Source organism: Bos grunniens, chromosome 5, assembly GCF_055505025.1.
Source record: "Bos grunniens cultivar Pamir isolate PY7600 chromosome 5, Bosgru_T2T1.0, whole genome shotgun sequence".
Taxonomy (NCBI): domain Eukaryota; kingdom Metazoa; phylum Chordata; class Mammalia; order Artiodactyla; family Bovidae; genus Bos; species Bos grunniens.
This window is the reverse complement of record NC_141169.1, coordinates 30,907,121-30,926,261: the sequence shown is the minus strand read 5'-3', so window position 1 is coordinate 30,926,261 and position 19,141 is coordinate 30,907,121. Positions and strand designations below refer to the sequence as shown.

At 56.3% G+C, this 19,141-nt stretch overlaps 1 protein-coding gene across 8 annotated transcripts in view; it reads right to left on the bottom strand.

Annotated features, from left to right (window-relative positions):
- Positions 1 to 129: 129 nt before the first annotated feature.
- Positions 130 to 19,141, bottom strand: part of FMNL3 (formin like 3) — a 51,464-nt gene continuing 32,452 nt past the window's right edge. The window contains exons 5-27 of one of the 8 annotated variants that reach the window (XM_086399569.1): positions 15,778 to 15,861; positions 12,900 to 13,052; positions 11,615 to 11,723; positions 11,362 to 11,438; positions 10,922 to 11,015; positions 9,800 to 9,874; positions 8,975 to 9,085; positions 8,522 to 8,671; positions 7,978 to 8,079; positions 6,801 to 7,080; positions 6,307 to 6,375; positions 6,093 to 6,217; positions 5,696 to 5,898; positions 4,676 to 4,910; positions 4,467 to 4,535; positions 4,276 to 4,356; positions 4,046 to 4,175; positions 3,328 to 3,488; positions 2,935 to 3,036; positions 2,360 to 2,452; positions 1,975 to 2,098; positions 1,731 to 1,847; positions 130 to 1,059 (exon numbers count right to left, since the gene is read on the bottom strand). In XM_086399569.1, coding sequence (XP_086255695.1) covers positions 1,756 to 1,847; positions 1,975 to 2,098; positions 2,360 to 2,452; positions 2,935 to 3,036; positions 3,328 to 3,488; positions 4,046 to 4,175; positions 4,276 to 4,356; positions 4,467 to 4,535; positions 4,676 to 4,910; positions 5,696 to 5,898; positions 6,093 to 6,217; positions 6,307 to 6,375; positions 6,801 to 7,080; positions 7,978 to 8,079; positions 8,522 to 8,671; positions 8,975 to 9,085; positions 9,800 to 9,874; positions 10,922 to 11,015; positions 11,362 to 11,438; positions 11,615 to 11,723; positions 12,900 to 13,052; positions 15,778 to 15,861 — 2,719 coding nt within the window. In that variant the 3' untranslated portion in view covers positions 130 to 1,059; positions 1,731 to 1,755. The remainder of the gene's footprint in view (positions 1,060 to 1,730; positions 1,848 to 1,974; positions 2,099 to 2,359; positions 2,453 to 2,934; positions 3,037 to 3,327; positions 3,489 to 4,045; positions 4,176 to 4,275; positions 4,357 to 4,466; positions 4,536 to 4,675; positions 4,911 to 5,695; positions 5,899 to 6,092; positions 6,218 to 6,306; positions 6,376 to 6,800; positions 7,081 to 7,977; positions 8,080 to 8,521; positions 8,672 to 8,974; positions 9,086 to 9,799; positions 9,875 to 10,921; positions 11,016 to 11,361; positions 11,439 to 11,614; positions 11,724 to 12,899; positions 13,053 to 15,777; positions 15,862 to 19,141) is intronic. The other 7 variants (XM_086399570.1, XM_086399571.1, XM_086399572.1 and 4 more) reach the window with 7 other exon arrangements.

Here is a 19,141-nt window from a genome sequence, read left to right as displayed (position 1 = left end):
AACCTACGTCTCCTGCATCGCAGGCAGATTCTTTACTGCTGAGCCACCAGGGAAGCCCCCCTGTGGTTTAGGTCAGCCTAAATGGCCGATGTAGCCCCTATGCTCAGAAAAAGGAGACAGAGTCAGGCCTGGTATTTCAAGCCTTTGTTGAGAGAAGGAAGGTTTGGGGGTTTATATACAAGAGAGAAGGAAGTGGTACATGTACAAAAAGGAGTGGGCCCCTGTGTTCCCTTCAGGGACTGAGAAGAAACTGGCAGGGGATGGAGAAAACAGCTGAGACCACCATGACCCTGCCCCCTGCCAGCAAAACCTAGCTGGGAAAAATGAGGATGCTGTTGGCACATCCTTTGTCTTGCTGTCTCCAGGTTGGGGAAGAGGAAACGACCCCTCTGCTCACATTGGCAAGGACAGAGTCAGCCTTGACTGCAAAGGGCCGTGGGCAGGGAGTGTGGGATCGCTCCTCCTTGTCACTAGGGCACAGCTGGGCAGGCCCAGGCTTAGGAGGGCCTTGCTCCTGGTAGAAGGAGACCTGAGGCTGGCAGGGTCCAGGGCTTGCTAAGCTTGGACACTCCTAGATCACAGCTGACCACTGGGATTCAAAAAGTAAGGGGAAAAAAGAAGGGATACTTGCTTTCTCCTCTCCTCCCTCTGCCTCTAGTGACGGCGGGCCTAGGTGCCCGTGGCCTAGCTTAAAGCTGGAAATGGTTTTTCTAGCCCTGAGCTGGCTCTTGAGGAAATGAAGTTGAAGACCTTGGGAGCAAAGTGCAGTGCTGGAGGCACCAGGGAAGTGCCAGGCCCTGAAAGGCCTAGTGCCCACAGAGGTGGCAGGCAAGCTGCAGCTTTGAGAGCTGGGATGGACTGAGAGCAGCACAGCCCTCTGCTGGGCCCTTGGACAGCTGCAGGGCTTCAGGTGCACTGGCTGGACCTGCAGGACTCCAAGGGTTGAAGTGCTTCTGCTTCTAGGAGGGTCTCAGTGGGGGCCTGGAGCCCGAGGGGGGCCAGCGGGTGGTGCAGCACTCCTGGCTGGATGGCGAACGACGAGGGGCTGGTGGTGGAGGCCTGTGGGGAAGACAAGAGGCCTGTGAACAGGCAGGGAGGCTGGGCCAGGCCCACCTTCTGTAGGCCCAGCCCCACAGGCAGGTCTAGCGAAGAGCCAGCCGTGAGGCTGATGAGTGAGATTAAAAGAGGCTGGAGTGGACAGTCAGGGTGGACTCTGCATGTTCAGAAGAATAGGCGGGGGTACTAGAGGTCACTAGGGAATGGCAGAAAATGGTGGACTCAGCAAGAGCTAGAAGCTGGGAAGAGATGCCAGGCAGATTGGATATCAGGATACAGGTCAAGGGTCATCTGATGTCCCTGGGCAGAAGCCACTGCCAGAGCTCATTTGAGGAGGCAAGGACAACGGACACCCAGGCCCAGGACTGGAGCTGCTCAGCCTCAGTAATCAGAGGTGGCGCCTGGTCCTGCCTATTTGGACAGCTCCCTACCCCTTGGGTCTTAGTAGAAGCCAGGACAGCATTAGTGGGAGAGCACCACTTCCCTGAGGGTACATGCAGGGGATCAGTCACGCTTCTCAGAGCATGGGGCATGCAAGGGAAGAAGTATGTGTCCCCCATCACCACGAGGCTGCCAGAGGATGGTTCCAAATCATGCAGGAGAGGAGGTGCCTGTGGGTCCCAGCAGGAGTGCTGGGAGGTGGGCATGCAGAGGGCAGCTGTGGTGCCCAGTACCTGTCAAGGGCCCCAGCCTTGGGGGTTAACAGTTTGACTCATCATGGTGGGCTGCATCACAGAAGAAGCGTGAGCCCCGCTTGGCAGTACGAGCCGTGAAAGGGACACTCTTCAGCACTGTGGCCCAGGAGAGAGACACAGTGGTCAGGCCCCATGGGGGTGGGGTGGGAGGAGGCCCAAAGGGCTATGGGAGGGGTTTGGGAGCCACCCAGCGGCCAGGCGTCAGGAAGGGCAAAGGGCCCACCTGTGATGATGTCCTCAATGGTACCATCCTTCCCCTCGTAAACAGGCCGGTGCTCCTTGGCTTGGCGCCGCCTCAACTCTGCAATCAGCTCCTGCTGCTGCCACTTGTTCCGCTGAGATGGGGTCTAGGGCCGAGCATTTGAAGGGGAAGGGAGTCAGCACTAACGCTCCATGGGGCTGGTTCCTGCCTCAAGATGCACTCAGACCCGCTCACCAGCACCCCACCCCCATGGCCTGGGAGTCCCCTCTTGTAGCCCCTCTCCCCAGCCCGTGGACTCTAGCTAGCATCAGGCCCTCTGGGTGGTCTTGGGGCTCCAGCTGTCCGCTCCACCCTCCACCTAAGCCTTTGCCCTGTTCTCCAGGCCCCAGCTCTTGGTCCCACCCACCTTGGCATCCAGTTTCTTGGCTTCCTGAGCCAGCTGCTTCTCCCGCATTACCTCCTCCTGTTTCTTTCGGGCTTCGTTCTCTTGTTCTGCTTCCTAAGAACCAAGAAAGATGGTGTGTGTGTGTGTGCGTTGAGGATGGTGTGTGTATAAGGATGGTGTTTGTGTGTGTGTGTGGAAGATGGTGTGTGTGTATAAGGATGGTGTGTGTGTGTATAAGGATGGTGTGTGTTGAGGGTGTGTGTGTTTAAGGATGGTGTGTATGTGTGCTGAGGCTCACACAGGCTATGAGGGGAGGAGCTGACACTGAGGGTGGAGAGTGGGTGTCAGTGGGACCAGCAACCCCAGGTGGCCACCCTCTGGAGGGGTACTTCCTGCCCCAAACAATGACAGGAAGGGCCTGGGCCCCCACCCTGCCCACCAGTTCACAGCTAGGAGGCCTGTGGCCAGCTTCCATTGATCCCTCCCAGGACTCAGAGGAGGAGATGAAAAAGGCCCAGACTTGAAGCCCAGCCCTCTCTCCCCCTACCCGATTTCTCTGAGGCAGACGCCTCTTTAAAAACCTCTCTTCTACTCACCTTGTAAGAACGAATGAATCGGACAAACACTGGGAAAAATACAGAAGGAGGTGTGGTCTTGGGACTCTCACCGAAGTAGCGTACTACCGCATTGTAGGCTTCCTGGGGAAGGGGTGGGCAGAAGGGGTCAGCCCGGCGGGGAAGGGGAAGCCAGCTCCCACCAGGGACCAGTCAGGACCAAGGAGAGGCAACAGCGCCCCCCCCCCCAGCCCCTGTGGGAGGGAAAAGAACAAGGGCTCCCAGAGCCCCCTGGAGTATGTGTCTCCAGAGGCAGCTGCCTGCCACCACAGTGCAACCCCTGCCCCCTAATCAGCCAGCCAGCTGCCTGACGAAAGTTCTCTGAGCCAAGAGCCGGAACCACGCTGCTTCCACACGCCTCCACCCTATGCTCACCTCGGCCGTCTTGGCGTCACGCTGGAGCTTATCCAGTTTGCCTTCGTTGGTGCTAAGGAAGTTGCGCAGGACGCTGTTGTCATGTATGCTGCATTCCCGCCGGATCAGCTCCATGCCCCGGCCCAGCTCCTTCACGTCCAGCAGCACATTCTCCAGGGACACTGTGGTCACCAGAGCCCGGGCTGAGGACTACAGCCCTCCCCGCAGCGGGGACTAGCTTGGTTCCTCACGCCCTGCTTCCAGAGCTCCCACATGGATGGAGAGGGGCACACCAAGCTAGCCAGGCTCTTAAAGGGCGGGCAAGGAGAAGGAGTGGAGGCTGTGGGCTCGTGACCCTCCAGATAGCCAAGGAAGCTGAGCCAGAGACTGCTGGGCTCCAACACAGAGCTGCCCCAGGCCTGCCCCGGTTTCAGGAGCAGGACAAAAATAACAGCGACCCTATGTCTGTGGGGGGCTTCACACACATCACAGAGACATGCAGGCTCCAGGGCCAGCCTGCGGGGGCAAAGAGCCATGGCTGCCTTTCTCTACCAGCTCCCATAGCACCCACATGGGCAGGGCCGGGTGGGGCAAGGGGCCTGTAGGAAGGCTCTCTCTGGGGTGGCCCCTGCCCATGGCCCCAGCGGAAAGCTTTGAAATATCAGAAAGAAAAGCCAGAAAGAAAGGCACCCAAGCGTTCTTCTCCTCATAGCTTCTGGGGATTGTCCTGGGCTCTCACCTGCAGCGGCTTTCTCCACAAAGTGCAGCTCGTGCCAAAAGTTAGCCAGGTCTGGGTACTTCTCCTTCACCGTCAGGGCGATGAAATGAAGCAGGGTCATCTTCCTGTCGGTGGACTTGGTGTCCAGCAGCTGGTCGAGGGGGGCAAAGGGCAACGCAACAGGTCTGAACACCTGGGCTCCACAGCTGCCCCTCAAGCTCCCTGGCTCCGTGTCGCCCCTACCCTCTTACCAGATCCAGGCTCTGGAGCTTGAAGCCATACACAGCTCCCCGCTTGCTGCTGTTCATATAGTTCCCCAGCGCAAGTATGATCTGTCCAGAGGTGCACCAGAGGGACTCAGGGCAGGCCTTCCTCTCTGTACAGCTCCAGCCCCACCCAGGACCTGGGGACCACCCGCACCCACATCCACAACCTCCCCCACCTCCAACATCTGCTTCAGCTTCTGGGAAGACTTGACAGAGGCAGAGGCGGCAATGATAGCGTTGAGTTGCTGGAAGGCAAGAGGAAGAACTAAGTAACCCCACGCCAGGGCAGGATGATGTCAGAGCAGGGCCAGCAGGGAAGGGGGCCAGCAGGTCAGGAGTTGGGCGGGGGCACTGCAGACCACCAGGATTCGGGGGAGAGCCGTACCGGCGTGAGCATCTGCAGGTTGTCCTGGAAGTTGCCCAGGAAGGCCATGCCAGCCATTCGCTGGGTCAGCCGCTCCACCTTGCTGAAGAGCAGCATGAAGCGGTCCTCAGCCGTCAGCTCCTCCAGCGGCTGCCTCTCCCGCTCGTACTGCCGCAGCAGCTTCACCTCCGCCTCCGTGGGCAGGAAGCGCATCAGGCACTCCACGAAGTCAACGGGCAGTGTCTGGAGGTCAAACCTGTGTAGGAGGGAGGAACCACCTTGGGTCTTGCCTTTGCCCACAGTATCTGTCATCCCTTCATTATCCAGTTCCTACAAGGAGGGAGGGCAGGGTCTTGAGCAGCACACAGCCAGAGGCAGAGGACTCACTGCCTCACCTCCAGTAACTCCAGTACTGATGTTACTCAGCACCAGGAAAAGTCCTAGAGGCACAGTCCATTCTTGTTTAAGAACTCTTCAGTATCTTCCCTCTGCAGCTAAGAAGTTTTAACTCCCAGATGTGGCTTAGGAGGCCCAACCTGCAAGACTTCTGCTCACCTCTCTGCTCTGTCTCTTTGGCTCCCCTCCTTACACTAAAGCCAGAGTCAATTTTCAGTATCCAGGGCACCATGCCTCTCCCTCTAGGCCCCAACCTGCACTTTATATACACATACATCCTTCAGGTCGCAAGTGAGACATCGCCTCCTCTAGGAAGCCTTCCCTGATCACCAAGCTCGGCTACCTGGCCCTCGCTGTTCTCCCAAAGCCTCCTGTACCTCCATCATCTTGGTGGTTACCACCCAGTGTTACTGGACTGTTCCCACTAGACTGGGAGCTCCCTGAGGGAAGGTCTGGGCTGACTACCCTGCACCTCATACAGTGCCTGGCACACAGCACAGATGCAGTAAGTTCTGGCCAAGCCACTGGATGACTGAGGGAGTTCTGTCGATACCCTGGAATCCAGGGAAGGCTGGGGTCCCAGGTGGAGATCCTAAGTGGGTTACCAACAGCTGGGGGCCAGGGAAAGTTCAGTGGGAGCCTCACGTGTGGATGGCCCTGCAGATCTCCTCAGCTGAGCGGCCAGCCTTGCGTAGGGTGATGGCCAGGTTCTTGGCACGATTGGCTTCCAACAGGGTCACCTTGCTGGCAGCCTTTTGTGCTGTCTTGTTCTTGGAGCAGATGAGATCGAGGGCAGGGCCCTGGGCTTTTGTCTTGAACAGTTCTTCAAACTTGTCCAGGTCCAGGTCCTGGCAGGAGTCACAAGAGGGCAAGTGCTGTGGTCTCACCCTCGGGAGGGCCCCTGGCAGCACACCAGCACCGGCTCAGCTCTGGTGCCCCAAGGCTGAGCCCGGGGGCTCCTCCAAGGCCAGGAGATCTAGCCTGAAGGATACCCTAGTCCCTAACCCCCAGCCCCATCCCTCAGGGCCCCAGGCCCTGCTACCTCCAAGATTTTCTCATCATCAAGTTCGCTGAAGACAGTGCCGCTGATCTGGTTGGGTTTTAGGGCTGTCCAGTTGAAGACGGGCAGCCGGAACTTGGTCTTGATAGGTTTCTTAATGCGAATGGCTAATTTAGAAGGAGGAGCAGTGAGACAGGAGCCAAGAACACACTCCCTCGGTCCCACTAGCTCTGCCCAGAGCTCTCAGGACACTCACCTGACAGCCCTACTGTCAACACCACAGAGGGGGCAGCGCCAGGGAGCGGCGGGGCCGGGGGACACTTGTCTGGGGGAGAAGAAATGGCACAGTGACTCAAGGGCCAAGAGACCCCTCTGCTCGCCTACCTGTCCTTAAAGACTTTCAGGAGAGCAGGCTGCATGAACTCCCTGCCCAAGCGGCTCCCAGGGGTTCTGACTCCGACTCCCAGGGGTCCCAGGGGTGGTGGTGCTGGTCTCTGACCCACTCTTTCCTGCTTTAGTCTAAGCCCTCTCCTTGAATGTCTTCAGAGGAATCAGAAGCAGCATCTTTATGCTCCTTAAAACAGATCCACACCTGCTCTTAGAATCCCTTCCCTAGTAACCTGAGCATCCCTCAGATCCCAACCCTCCCCCAGCCCCTCCCATCTGACTTTACATCCTTCGAGCACATCCCCTGTGACCTCACAATAAGGCTGCACCTCTTGGCTTTTACCAGGTAAAGGTTCTGCTTACCTGGTAACGGGGGAGGAGGCGGGGGCAAGGGAGGAGCTGGCGGTGGAGGCAGGGGCAGGGCCTCCTCAGCAGGGGGGGCCAGAGTGAGGAGGTCCAGGTCGGAGTGGGGCATGCCCTCATTCAGCTCCGCAGAGCCCACCCGGGCCAGAGCCTCGCTGCCCATGGACTCCAGGCCCCGGGCACTGGGCTCCAAGTGGCACCGGCGCTGGAAGGCCTCCTCTTTCTCTTTAATGAGCCGCCGCAGGGTGTGTACCTGGTGGCTTGTGTTCTCGTAAGTCTCCTGTTGGGCAGAGGGCACCATCAGGAAAAGAGCACCTGAAGGCCTCTGGGAGGGAGGCTTCCTACACCGGGGTCTCCAGGAGAGTGTTCAGAGGCAAAGAGCAGCAGAAACCCAGGTGGGGACTGGGGGAAGCTAGGATGCAAAGTAACAAGAGGTGAATGGAAGCATCGACCACCTGGCCGGCACCTGGCAGTGCTCCAGTCCAGTTTCACTGGTCCCTCAAGACTTGGGTGGAAGTTGCCTTGTAGATGCTCCCTCAACCACCAGCAGCCTGCTATGGCTGCTCTCAGCCCTTGGTGCCTCAGGCCTGCTCTCGTTCCATCTGGTTTGTACAACTGCTAAGCTGGAAGCCCCCTATGGACGAGGCCCTGCCTTAGCCACCTCTGTGTCCTCCATACTCCTGACAGAGCACTTCAGACTCTTAGCAGGGGCTTGGCGGATGTGTGCTGGGCTCAACAGAGCTGGCATAACTGTATTCCTGTGGGAGAACAGGTAGGTTGGGGCATGATTTTGCAACTACATAAAGTTCAATGAGGGACAGAGAAGACACTGAAATATGAGGAGGCCTTGCCCTCCAGTATGGGATGCCTGGTAGAAACCCTAACAAACAGCCCCAAGGAGCTGGGCTGGGAAAGCAGTGGAGGTGCAGGCAAGGGAGAAGCAGGGGGACGGGCTGGAAGAGAAGGCGGGAACTCGAGGGGTCTCCACCCTTCTGTGTGTGCATCTGGCCCACTCTGGCTCCAGCTTCCCTCTCCAGCTAGATCCTGGGGTGAAATCATCAGTGTTCCAAGGGTGAATCAAGATCTGGATTCTTGAGGACTTGACATGACTCAGGGATGGAAAGCAAGTTTCCCTGGCCCCAGCGCCCAGGGGCGCCTTCCCCAGGTAACTTCGTACCTTGACGCTCTCGAGTTCCTTCTCCCGCTGCAGCAGTTGCTTCTCTAGCTCCGCCACACGCATCATGTTTTCATTCTCTAGGTCCAGAAGCTTCTCTGTGAGCTGCAGGATGAGAAGGGCAGGTCTGGGGGCCAGTCCTAAAGCCTGGCCACTCAGCGGAGCCTAAGTCCGAGTGACCAACCTGGGCCCGACCCCTCCACCCAGGGCTCCAAAGGCAGCTTGGCCCAGTGGCTTCCCTACGGACTCCTGTGGGCCTGGGGTCTGAGGCTGCGGGAAACAGTACCAGGCAAATGGCTACACCCAATTCTCTGGAGCCCAAGGCCACCTCACATCCAGGCCAGAGGTCACCAGTGGTGTGTTCACTCCACTGCGGACGGCCCCATGCCTCAGCCGAACCATGCGCCGGAGAGCCCTGCTGGGTTCTGAGGCTTCCCGGGGGCTCAGTCAGGAGCTAAGTAGGTTGGCTCGGGATTCCTGGACTCACATGTCCCCATTCCCTCCCCACCCTCAACAGCGGTCCTGGCAGCAATGGAGGGCCACGTACATGTGACACATGCTCCTCCAGCTCTTCCACCTTCTCCAGGGCCACATTCTTGGTCTCAGCATCCTCCAACAAACCCCCCACATCGAACACGTTGTCCAGGTACGCCTGGATCTGCACCTGCAGCTTCTCGCTCTCTGTGTGCCGTGACTTCTAGGGAAGAGCAGACACAGTAGTAGTGGGGGGAGCCTCCTCATTCCCTCCAAGATCCCTTCCTAGAGCTAGGGCCCGGGGAGTTCCTCCTGCAGCAGTGTCCGATTCTTGGCCCTGGAGCTGACTGATTGAGCCCTCTGCAGGAAGGCCTGAATCCCAGGCCACAGAAGACAGGTGGGGTGCCAGGAGCATCCATGACTAGGCTCTTAGAAAAGAAACACCCACTGTGATACAGCTATGCTGGTTCTCTGTCCTGAACTGTCCTGAAGCACCTCCCACTGTGAGGACTCCGGCCCAGCTCACCTGCAGGAACTCCTCCAGCCCCAGCTTTGTGAACTCATACTGCAGGTGGACCCGGAAGTTCATGTCTTCCACTGAGTGCACCACGATGTTGATAAACTGCATGCAGGCCACCTGGGGGAGGAGCAGCCCGGAGGGTCAGAGAGCTGAGACAGAGATGGTAGGTGGCTGGCAGAACCAGCATCATCAGGGGATAATCAAAAGGAGTGAGTAAATCGGGAAGGCTTTGGGGAACAATAGCAAAATAAGAGTATTTTCATTTAAGTCAAACAATATTCAGTGTATGAAGACAAACTATAAGAGAAATGAGTATAAATGAAGATTCGTGCTCTGATTTCCTTTGCACATCAGCAGGTTTTTTTTTTTTAACTTACTTCTATTTTTATTTTTTGGCCACATCACCTGGCATGTGGGATCTTAGTTCCCCGATCAAACCTGTGCCCCCTGCAGTGGAAGTGCAGAATCTTAACCACTGGATCACCAGGGAAGTCCCTCAGCAGGTATTTCTTGAGACCACCCTACTAGCTGAACACCTTCGACTGAAGAGAAGTGAAGCCAGAGGAAAAGCTGGGGGAAAGGAAAGCCGCTCAGGAAGGATCCAAATTAGGGACCGTAAGGCCAAAAAAAGGAGGAAAGGAACCAGACCCAAGACAGAAAAATGACCTCGTCCTGGAGTTTCCTCTGGGGTGAGTGGACAAGCAGCAGTTACTGAGTAGAGAACCACTTGCGGTTCTACACAGAATACCAAAGCACACTGTCGGCCTGGCCCAGCTCTCAAGGGTTAGGTGGCCCTGCTGGGCAAGCACCTGACCCAGCCCAGCTCCTCACCATGAAGTCGATGTTGCTGTCCTCATTCCGGAAATACTCCATCAGCTTCTCAAAGCGGTGCAGCTCCTTGCACACCTGAACAAACAGACTTTCTCAGTGACAGGATCTGTCCCCTGCAGAACCCTAGCACCCCCCGAGCCCTGGTTCTTAGGAACATTCGGCAAAGGGACTGGTTCTGACCAAGTGTAACCACAACTCTCTATGTAACTGGCCACTTGGGACATGACATAAGAAAGCCTGGGACCTGACATTTGCTCTGGGCTTCAGAAGGGGCTCAGTAAAGGTGTGACCTTAGTCTGGGCTCTAGGTGCCTCTGGGGGTAGGCCAAGAAGAAACAAGGGGTCTGGGGTACTGAGTTAGGAGTGGGGTGGAAGACAGGTGGAAGCCAAGGCTGAGGCAGAACGCTGAGGTCCTAGCAGGGATGCAGGAGACAGGCTGGGGCACAGGAAAGCCCCAGAGCTGAGAGGGGTCCAGAGACTCCGCTGAGCCTCTGGCTTCAAGGAGGAAGAGCCACTTCCTGGCTTGAACAATGGATGCTAGGGAAGAGGTCCAAAGAGGAGGAAGGGGTGGGACCAGCAGCTGCGGCTGGATGTCGAGGAATCCTATGTTCAAGCAGATGGGGGTTTCAGAGCCAGGCCCCGGGGCTGGGGAATTCCAAGTAGGAGGTCCCTCTCCCTTTACCAACAACAGCCCCCTCAGGAGAACCCCTGCTTCTCCTCCCACAACAAGTATAACTACCTTGGGTTCGACCAGTGTGTTCACTGCCTCTGAACCACCCAGGGTGCCTGTTAAGGCACAGATCACCAGGCTTCCCAGGGGTCCAACCATTTACCAGGCTCTTCAGGTATTCTGCACAGTGGGTTAGGACTGTGGGACTGTAGCCCTCAATGAGGGCATCCTTTGCTGGCCAATCAGGGGCATCCCCAACATAAGATCTAGTAAGACTGAAGTTTGGCTTTGGGTTTAAAAAAGCAGGGGGCAGACCACCTAGCTAAAAGCACTGGGCTGTTAAAATCCCCAGGATGTGTGAGATCACAGGAAAGGGTGCTTCGCTACCTGGCTCCCATATCCTCCCCACTAAACACACACATGCACACACACACACGAGTGTAGGACACTGACCTCTTTGAAATTGTCAAAGGCAGCGAGAATGATTTCGTGACCTCCTCGTACCAAACACACAGCTGCCAGGAGCTCTAAGACAAGGGCTTTGGTCCTAAGGGGTGGAAAATAAAAATGAACACCCTTGCCCCTGCCCTGGCCACGACACAGTTCATTTGCACACCTGTGTGAGTCCTTCCGAGGGAACAAAGACAGCCTCCGTGGTGAAGGAGAAGGTGTGGGCTTGGGAGAGAAGGCAGGGGAGACAAGCTGGCTCCCCTTCCTAAGCTGTGAGGGAAGCAGAACACTCCTCCTCCAGCAGAGGGGAGGGGGCCAAATTGAGGCACTGCCCTAGGCCACGGGACCCAAGACCAGGCAGGACTTCCGGACAGGGACAAGTGGAGCCCAGATCTCCAGAGCCCTGGGCAGAGGGGGGAGGAAAGGAGAGGAAAGGAACTCACCTTGGATTCTTGTTGTTGAGACTCAGCGCAATCTCATTGACAGCGTGAGGATGGGACATGACCAGGTTGAATCCATACTGCAGCAAGGAGAAAGGACAGGAGGGGAGACGGTGATGGGGGGAAGGCAGACCCCAGCTGGAGCTCCCTGATGGTGGCTCCACCCACAGACTCATCCTTTACAAGCTGCTGCCTTCCTAGCTCTCCTGGTTGGGAGACCAGGAAGAGACACCCATGGCCAGTGCTATCGCCTTACCTGGTAGTTCATGATGGCTCTGAGACAAAGGATACACACGTGGACATCATCCTTCTGGCTCACCAGGCGGGAGTTCTTCAGGGCCCTGCGCCCAGGGAGAGTGCTGTACCTGGGGGAGAGGGGGCTTCTGGTGAAGGGTCGGGGGCATGCAGCATCACCCAGACAGCAGGCTGCCCCTCAGCAGCAGGAGGAAAGGGGGATGGAGGACCTTGTACCAATAGCCCCGAGAGAGAAGGTGCAGGGGGCAGGTGCTCCACTGTTTTCACCTCCCTGGAGCAGGTCTTTGTCAGTAAATCTCCAGGACCCCAGCTTTAAAACCAGTGCCCAAACCATCCTAAGCCCAGAGCTCCTCCAAACACAACAGGAGCTGTGCAGGCCTTCCTGGACCTCAGCATGGGTCCAGGAGACATCCATCTGAGCCCTCCTTCCTCCTCCTCCCAGTCACTGCATCTTCTACACATCCCCTGGGGCTGGGGCACCTTGGCTCCTACCTCACTTCTAGGTCCTAGAAAAGACAGAGCAGACCCCAGAGGCTACAAGAGGGCTGGGGCGACCTCTGACTTTGCCCCCAGTGATGTTTCATGGGAAATAAAGGAAACACAAATGGTATCTGGTCATGCATGACTAGAATGATGAGCAGTGTCAGGGGCAAGACCCAAAGGAGACAAGGAGAAAAGCATGGCTGAGAGAAATCATGGAAAGGGCCACAGGGCCCAAAGGGAAGCCTCCCTCTGTGAAGGGGCTCTGAGAAATCATCTAGTCCATCCACCTGCATCCCGGCAGGACAGCTCTTCAGCTACTGCAGACCAACACACACGCTACAGCCTTGGAGGAAAAAAGGCCTAAAGGAAGAAGTGAGGGAAAGGTGAGCAGCAGCAGGCTGGTGGGGGGTGGTCTCCGGGCAGCTGATGGAGCAGAGGGAAACAGACATGAAGGCAGGTGCTGGACCAGCCGGTGAAGACCAAGGAGCTGGATGAGGACAAGCCCTGCCCAGGGGCCTGGAGGAATGGCAGAGTGAGAGTGAGGAATGGAGGGGCCCCCAGAGAGGGGGAGACGAGAGGGGAGGGCACAGCCGAGGGGGATGTACTTACCCAGGACAGATCGCTGGGCAGAGTCAGGGGACAGAGAGGACAGACCAGAGACAGACTGGCAGGCAGAGGGCAAGAGAGCTGAGCCTGGAAGCAAGAGTGAAGGGAGGCGCGTGAGCACTCACCGCTGTTACCCAGGACCTGCACGGATGGGGGCGAGGGTGGGAGGCAGGCGGGCAGAGCAAGAGCACACATACCGGAGCACAGACTGGCGCGCAGAGCGAGCGAGGCTGTTGGTGAAGGGGGCTGACAGGGCGCTGGGTGGCTGCAGGTCCTCGATAGACCTGCTCCAGGACCGGAGCTTGTCAAACGCACCATCGTCACCACTCTCCAGAGCCTCAAAGTCAAACCTGGAGCAGGAAAGGACACACATGCACGCACACAGGAGAAATTCAGTGCCAAGCCCCTGGCAGGCCCACTCCCGCCCGTTAGACCTTGAGGGCCACAAGAAGCAAGGGCAGCCAGAAGGAAAAGCGGAACCGGGCAGCAGAGACCCAGCCCTGGCCGGGAGAGCCACTGGCACAAGTGTGCTGAGCAGGGCAGAGGCACCATGAGCCATGCCCAGAAGGGGCATCTGAGGAGATGGGGATGCTGGGAGGCCAGCTGCTGCTCCCCACTGGCCAAGCAACTCCAGGAGTCACCTCCCATGAGCCTGAAGGGACTCGGGGGGCTGGTAGTCTTTCTGCACCTCCAGCCATAGAAAGGACATCTCAGAGAAGCCATGGGTCCCCTTGAGTCAGCCCGAAGAGCGGCGGTGGGGAACTGGACAACTGCAGGTACTACTAGGCGGCCGACAGCAGCTGCCGGAGAGGCCTCTCAATGCCCTGAGGGAGCCTGGGTGGTTCTGGATTATGTTCAGGAGGGCAGGTCTGAGTGGAGAGGGATGGGGGTCCTGGTGAAGCCAGAGTGGGACAGGCCTCCATGTTCAGGAGGAACTCTACAGTCCCATCCCAGCACTGAGTTTTGATGGCTGGGTTCTCCATGATTCTACTTGAGGTTTCTAGGTTTTCCTGGCTCAGAGGCTCCTCGCGCTGCAGCTTCCCTTGGGGGAGGGCAGAGATGTGAACTGGGGTCCTTAGTCCCTAAGAGAGTTGGGACGGCTTCTTTGTCACTTTCTGCTTCTCGGACCAGCTGTCTTCCCCAATCAGCAGTTTGGGAGTGTGGCCAGAATAAAGAGGACAGCTCAAGATGATGAACCCACAGGGCCTTGTCCCTTGCAGGTCCCCTCATCGGATCTCCCCCTCTGAGAAACAAGCCCCACTCCCCTTTCCTGTCCTCTTCCCTGAAGAGGGTCATCCAGGACAGAACAAGCATTTCCAACAGGCTCCTTAAATATGCACAGCACCAGGGTCAAAGTCACAGAGGCCAAGGCTTTCTGAAATAGGAAGCGGTATCTGCAGATGCCTGAATGTTTCCAAGAAAGTAGGAGCAGACTTCAGGATCCTGACGGTCAGATGTTTGATGGGGCTTTCAAGTGGACCTCGGAGGAGTCTCCAGGACAGGGAAACCGCTTGCCAGTGCCCTCCCTCCATCAAAAATAGTATTCCCCACTCCAACCCCACTCTGGGACGTTCAGTGTACAAATTAAGTGCCTTTACTCAAACTCTATTTGGCTTCACTCTTTTCCTCTCAACCCTTCCCAAAACACACACTCTTACCTACCCTCTGCCTGCCCTGAGTCTTTCTTTTAAAAACACAGTCAAAGGTACTGCCATGGACACTACAATACTGAGGTTCCAGGGTATTTTGGTTTCAAGCAGCTGGAATTTATTTGCTTTCCAAACAAGATAGGCTTATTTGGAAAAATGATCTACATCTTTTACTATAAAAGCTCTGAATTATTTTTTTTAAATCGCTTCAGCAAATATTTTTCATTTCTTTCTATAAAAAGAGTAAGTTTTTTTTTTTTTTTTTTTAAGGGATAGAAGGCTTGACTTCTGCAGGGATGGGAAGGGGGAGTGGGTCACTCTTGGTTTTAATGGGATGACCTGGTAAAAATGACTAAGGCCAAACCCAGGAGGGGCAATAGTTCTAAACCCTTAAGGAGATGAGGGGAAAAACCTGCTGAGGAAGGAGAATGGCCCAGGGCAAGGACGGCAGCAAGAAAAGTGAAATTCATGACTGGGGCGGAGTCCCCGGACTGAGGAGTTCCCCAGGATGAGGGACTTTCAGCACTAACACTGGGGAAAGTCATGTGGGGAAAATCACGGGTAAACTGGGATGATCGGTCACCCAAGTGCTCTAGTAAGTCTTGGGTACAGGTCTGCATGTGTTGGTCATGCTGTGAATGATCAATATAATCCCTCTTTCCATATATTTAGGTAATTATGGTAGGGAACACCTTAAACAACAACAATTAACAAATAAAAAGTGGCTACCACAGTACAGCCTACGTTCCAAATACTACAGACTGCTTTACACACCGTATCATCTAATGCTTACAGCAACCCTGTAACATGGATCCCCTCTTACATAAGAGGACCTCAACAATCTTTCCAGAGGTCACACAGATAGTAAAGGACCGAAGAGACCCACGCCAGGCTTTGCCTTGAAAGCCCTCGTTCCCTCCACTCCCCACCCCAGCCCACGTTGCCTTTTCCTCTGCGTTAACTCACTTCCAGCTGCCTCCAAACCCCCGCCTGCTTGAAAAAGTCTCCTGAATGCTTCATTTTCAGTCTGTCAAAGGTCATGCTCACTGCTTCTGGGGTGACACGGAGAAACCCTCTTATAGCTGGAGACCTAAAGTGGCTTTGCGAAGACCAAGCTCTCCCTAAGTAAACGAACCCTGCGGGGGGCCTCTCTCCCAAAGGCCAGGAAACCTCCTTGGGGAGCTCCCAGCATGGAGTCTGGGTCTTCTGGGTTAGGATCCTGAGCTGCCCTTCCACACTTTGCCTTCTGCTCCCCAAAACGCACCTTCCACTCCAGTCACCTGGCACTCTTCACTGACCTCAGACAGCCCCGTGGCCACCTGCCCACACCCAGACTGCTGCCTGGGGTTCCCATTCCACCTTCACTACTGGCAGTTCCAGTCAAAGCAGAATGGGACCCCCCGCCCCGGTCCCAGGTGGTACTCACATGACAGAACACTGGGCAAAGGACAGGTAATCCACCAACACGTCCAGGCCTTTGTTTTCGTCATTCAGAAACTCCCGCACCCACCTGCAGATAAAGGAAAGATAGCGGAGGGGTCTGCTAATAAAGTGGGTTGAGGGAGAGGAGCAAAAGGTGCCTCTGTGAAACAATATCCCCTCTTGGATCCTCTGGAACTCAGCACCAGGCTGGGAGAATTCTGATGATCAAAGCCTGTGGCTGACCCAGCCATGATCATGTCACCTGGCCGGACCGCCCCTAGGCGGGGGAGCCAGAGATGGGGAGAGATGCAGGCCTTCCAACACCACGTCAGCCAAACCAGCCTTCAGAAGCCCCCTCCTCAAGAGCCAGGGCCCCCACTCCATCATTTTCTGGGTTCCTGGTGTCGAACATGAGGCTGGGCACAGTTTCCTGATGCCACATTTGTGGGAGGAACTGAGGGTTACACAGAGTATTTACTGCAGTCCTTTGACAGAGCTGATGGAAGCTGGCAGGTCCCCAAATTGACCGGTGGCTCAGCAGGTAAAGAACTCGCCTGCAGAGCAGGAGACATAGGAGATGCGGGTTTGATCCCTGGGTCAGGAAGATCCCCTGGAGAAGGAAATGACAACCCACTCCAGTATTCTTGCCTGGGAGATCTCCGGGACAGAGGAGCCTGGCAGGCTACAGTCCATGGGGTCATAAAGAGTTGGACACAACTGAGCACCCCAACTTAACTGAAGTGTCAGTTAAAAGACAGGCTGCTGCTGCTGCTGCTAAGTCGCTTCAGTTGTGTCCGACTCTGTGCGACCCCATAGACGGCAGCCTACGAGGCTCCTCCGTCCCTGGGATTCTCCAGACAAGAACACTGGAGTGGGTTGCCATTTCCTTCTCCAATGGATGAAAGTGAAAAGTGAAAGTGAAGTCACTCAGTCGTGTCCGACTCTTGGCGACCCCATGGACTGCAGCCTACCAGGCTCCTCCGCCCATGCGATTTTCCAGGCAAGAGTACTGAAGTGGAGTGCCATTGCAAAGAGAGCTCTGGAAAAGAGGCATACTGGGCCAAAGGGCTCCCCACCAAGTTCAAGAAAAGGTATTTCGGGAAGCAGTTAACAGAGGGATACGTGGGATTTCTGTGTGTGGTCACAGGTGAGACTGGCAGAATAGGAGAAGGATGGGGGAATAGTCAGGAACTCAAGTAACTCCGGAACGGCTCTGACCTCTAAGGGACTGAACTGGGGAGGCAGGAAGACAGACAACAGACTGGGGCACTTCAACCCTTCTGCCTTCAAGCCTTTCGAACGGAGACAGCCCTGGAAGGAGTCAGGAGCAAGTCCTAGGATTGTTACAGGACAGGTTCACTCCTGTCCTGTAGACACACAGGACCTGGAGAGAAAGAAAACTCTCCAGATGAAACCCTGACTCTCCTGTGCCCTCTTCACTCTGAGAGTCTGGGGTCTTTCTAGGCCAGCTGCGCCGAACAGCCCCCTGAGGCCTTCTCCCCCACAGCTGGGACACCAGCGCCATGTTGGATGGCCACACCCGGGCTGCAGAGAGAGGCCGGGCCGAAGCGCCAGGCCCGGCAGAGATCTGGCAGCAAGCTCTGGCGGAGGAGGCTGACTGACACCGGAGCTGCCTGAAGTTAGCTTCCTCTCTGGGGGCCGACAGGCCTCCCGTTTCCTGTCTGTCTGCTCTCCAGCTCCCCGCCCCCTTCTCATTTCCTGTCTGAGTCTCCACTGCTATTTTCGGGATCTTGACACTTTGAGGAGATGTCAAAGGGCACCTCAGCGAGGCCGTGAAACCAACACAAACCAGGGGGAGGAGGAGCTGGGGTAGCTCTGGAACCCTGCTTCCCAGCCTGTCCCGCTCCAGGCTCAAGTCCCCATCTTCCAAGGGCCTGGGGCGGATCAGGCTGCTTTGGAGGCAGAATCGCCCTCTTGCTACCTTGCCCTGGGCTCCCACCACCCTGGAGCTCCCACAGCCCTGCCTGACAGCCTGACACACTCTTCCTGCCCAGAAATGCAGGAAGCGTCCTGGCCTTCCCATATAACTCCACCAGCGGAGCACAGTTCAAATGACAGGAGCTCCTCAAATGCCAGATGTTGAGCTGCTCCTGGGAACCAAGGACCCGGTTCAGATCTCTAGCTTGTGTGCCAACTGCTGAGAGGCCTGGGCCTGGGAACCACGCTGCTCTGGCCTCAGAGCCTGGCCAATGGCCAGAGGGGATGGCAGCAGGTAGAGGCGGAATGCTGGGGGACCGTCCCACATTGCTCCAAGGCCCTTTCTGGGGAAGAGCAGAGCCCCCTCCTCATGCAGCAGGACTCAGTAAGGAGGACGGGAGGGCGTGAGGGAAAAGGAAGCAGGGAGGGGTAAAGGCCCTCCGGATGAATGCAGGGTGGAGTTTGGAGCTGTCATCTGTGTTGCTCGTGCTCTCACACGTGGGGCAGCTGATGGGACGCTGCAGTCTTTCCTTCCTTGAGCTTCACTAAATAAAGGTGAAGGCTGAGTTACACATTTCCTAGCTGGTCAGTTCTCAATGTGTGGTTCATGGATTCATGGATGAGGTGTGAAAGCCAGCTCTGGCCACCAAGCACAGCGACTGCGCCGGCAACTGTCCTTACCTGTTCTCTCCCAGGACTGCAGGAGGCAGCTGACTGCATACAGGTAGCCTGCACCAGAAGCCCAGGCGGGACAGGAGGGGAAGGCAGATGATGTCATTTGGCTCTTTCTACTCCTGCTTCTGGGGCTGGAACCTGCCCAGCAACCCCACCTCCACCCCAGGCTAGACTTCTCAGACTTCTCACTCCTGTGAGCTCTAAATGATCAGGCCAGATTTGTAGTACTGCCTGCAGTTCTCTGTCACAGTCCCTCACTGTCCTGTGTGTACACACACGCACGCTTGCTCTCTCGCTCTCTCATCCTCTCTCTTGCTCTCACTTTCACTATATTTACCCTGGCTGGTTACAGTTTTATGAATGCAAGACTGTAGCTCTTTCCCTGTATCTCACGCATTAGCCCTGTGCCTGCTCAGCAGGTCCTGGTTCCTCACTCCTCTGGAAAAAAAAAAAAGACTCATGTAGTTTCTAGGGGCTCAGGCAACAGGTTGACAGGACCTGGGTCTGGGACTACAGAGGACACTCAGCATCTGGTCCACCTGCTTCAGATCTTCCCTGATGTTTCAGGAAGCTGCTTCTGCTCATGAACTAAAATTGTCTTATAATCAAGCAAATAGTCTTCTGGGCACCAAACAGTCTACAAACCAGGTCTCAGCAACCCAATGCAATACATTCCCCCATTCCCAGCCTTCTCTGGGCCTCCCTTGGCCCAGCCCCAGGCCACAGGCAGACTCCAGTCTCAGCTGCTGTGGGAA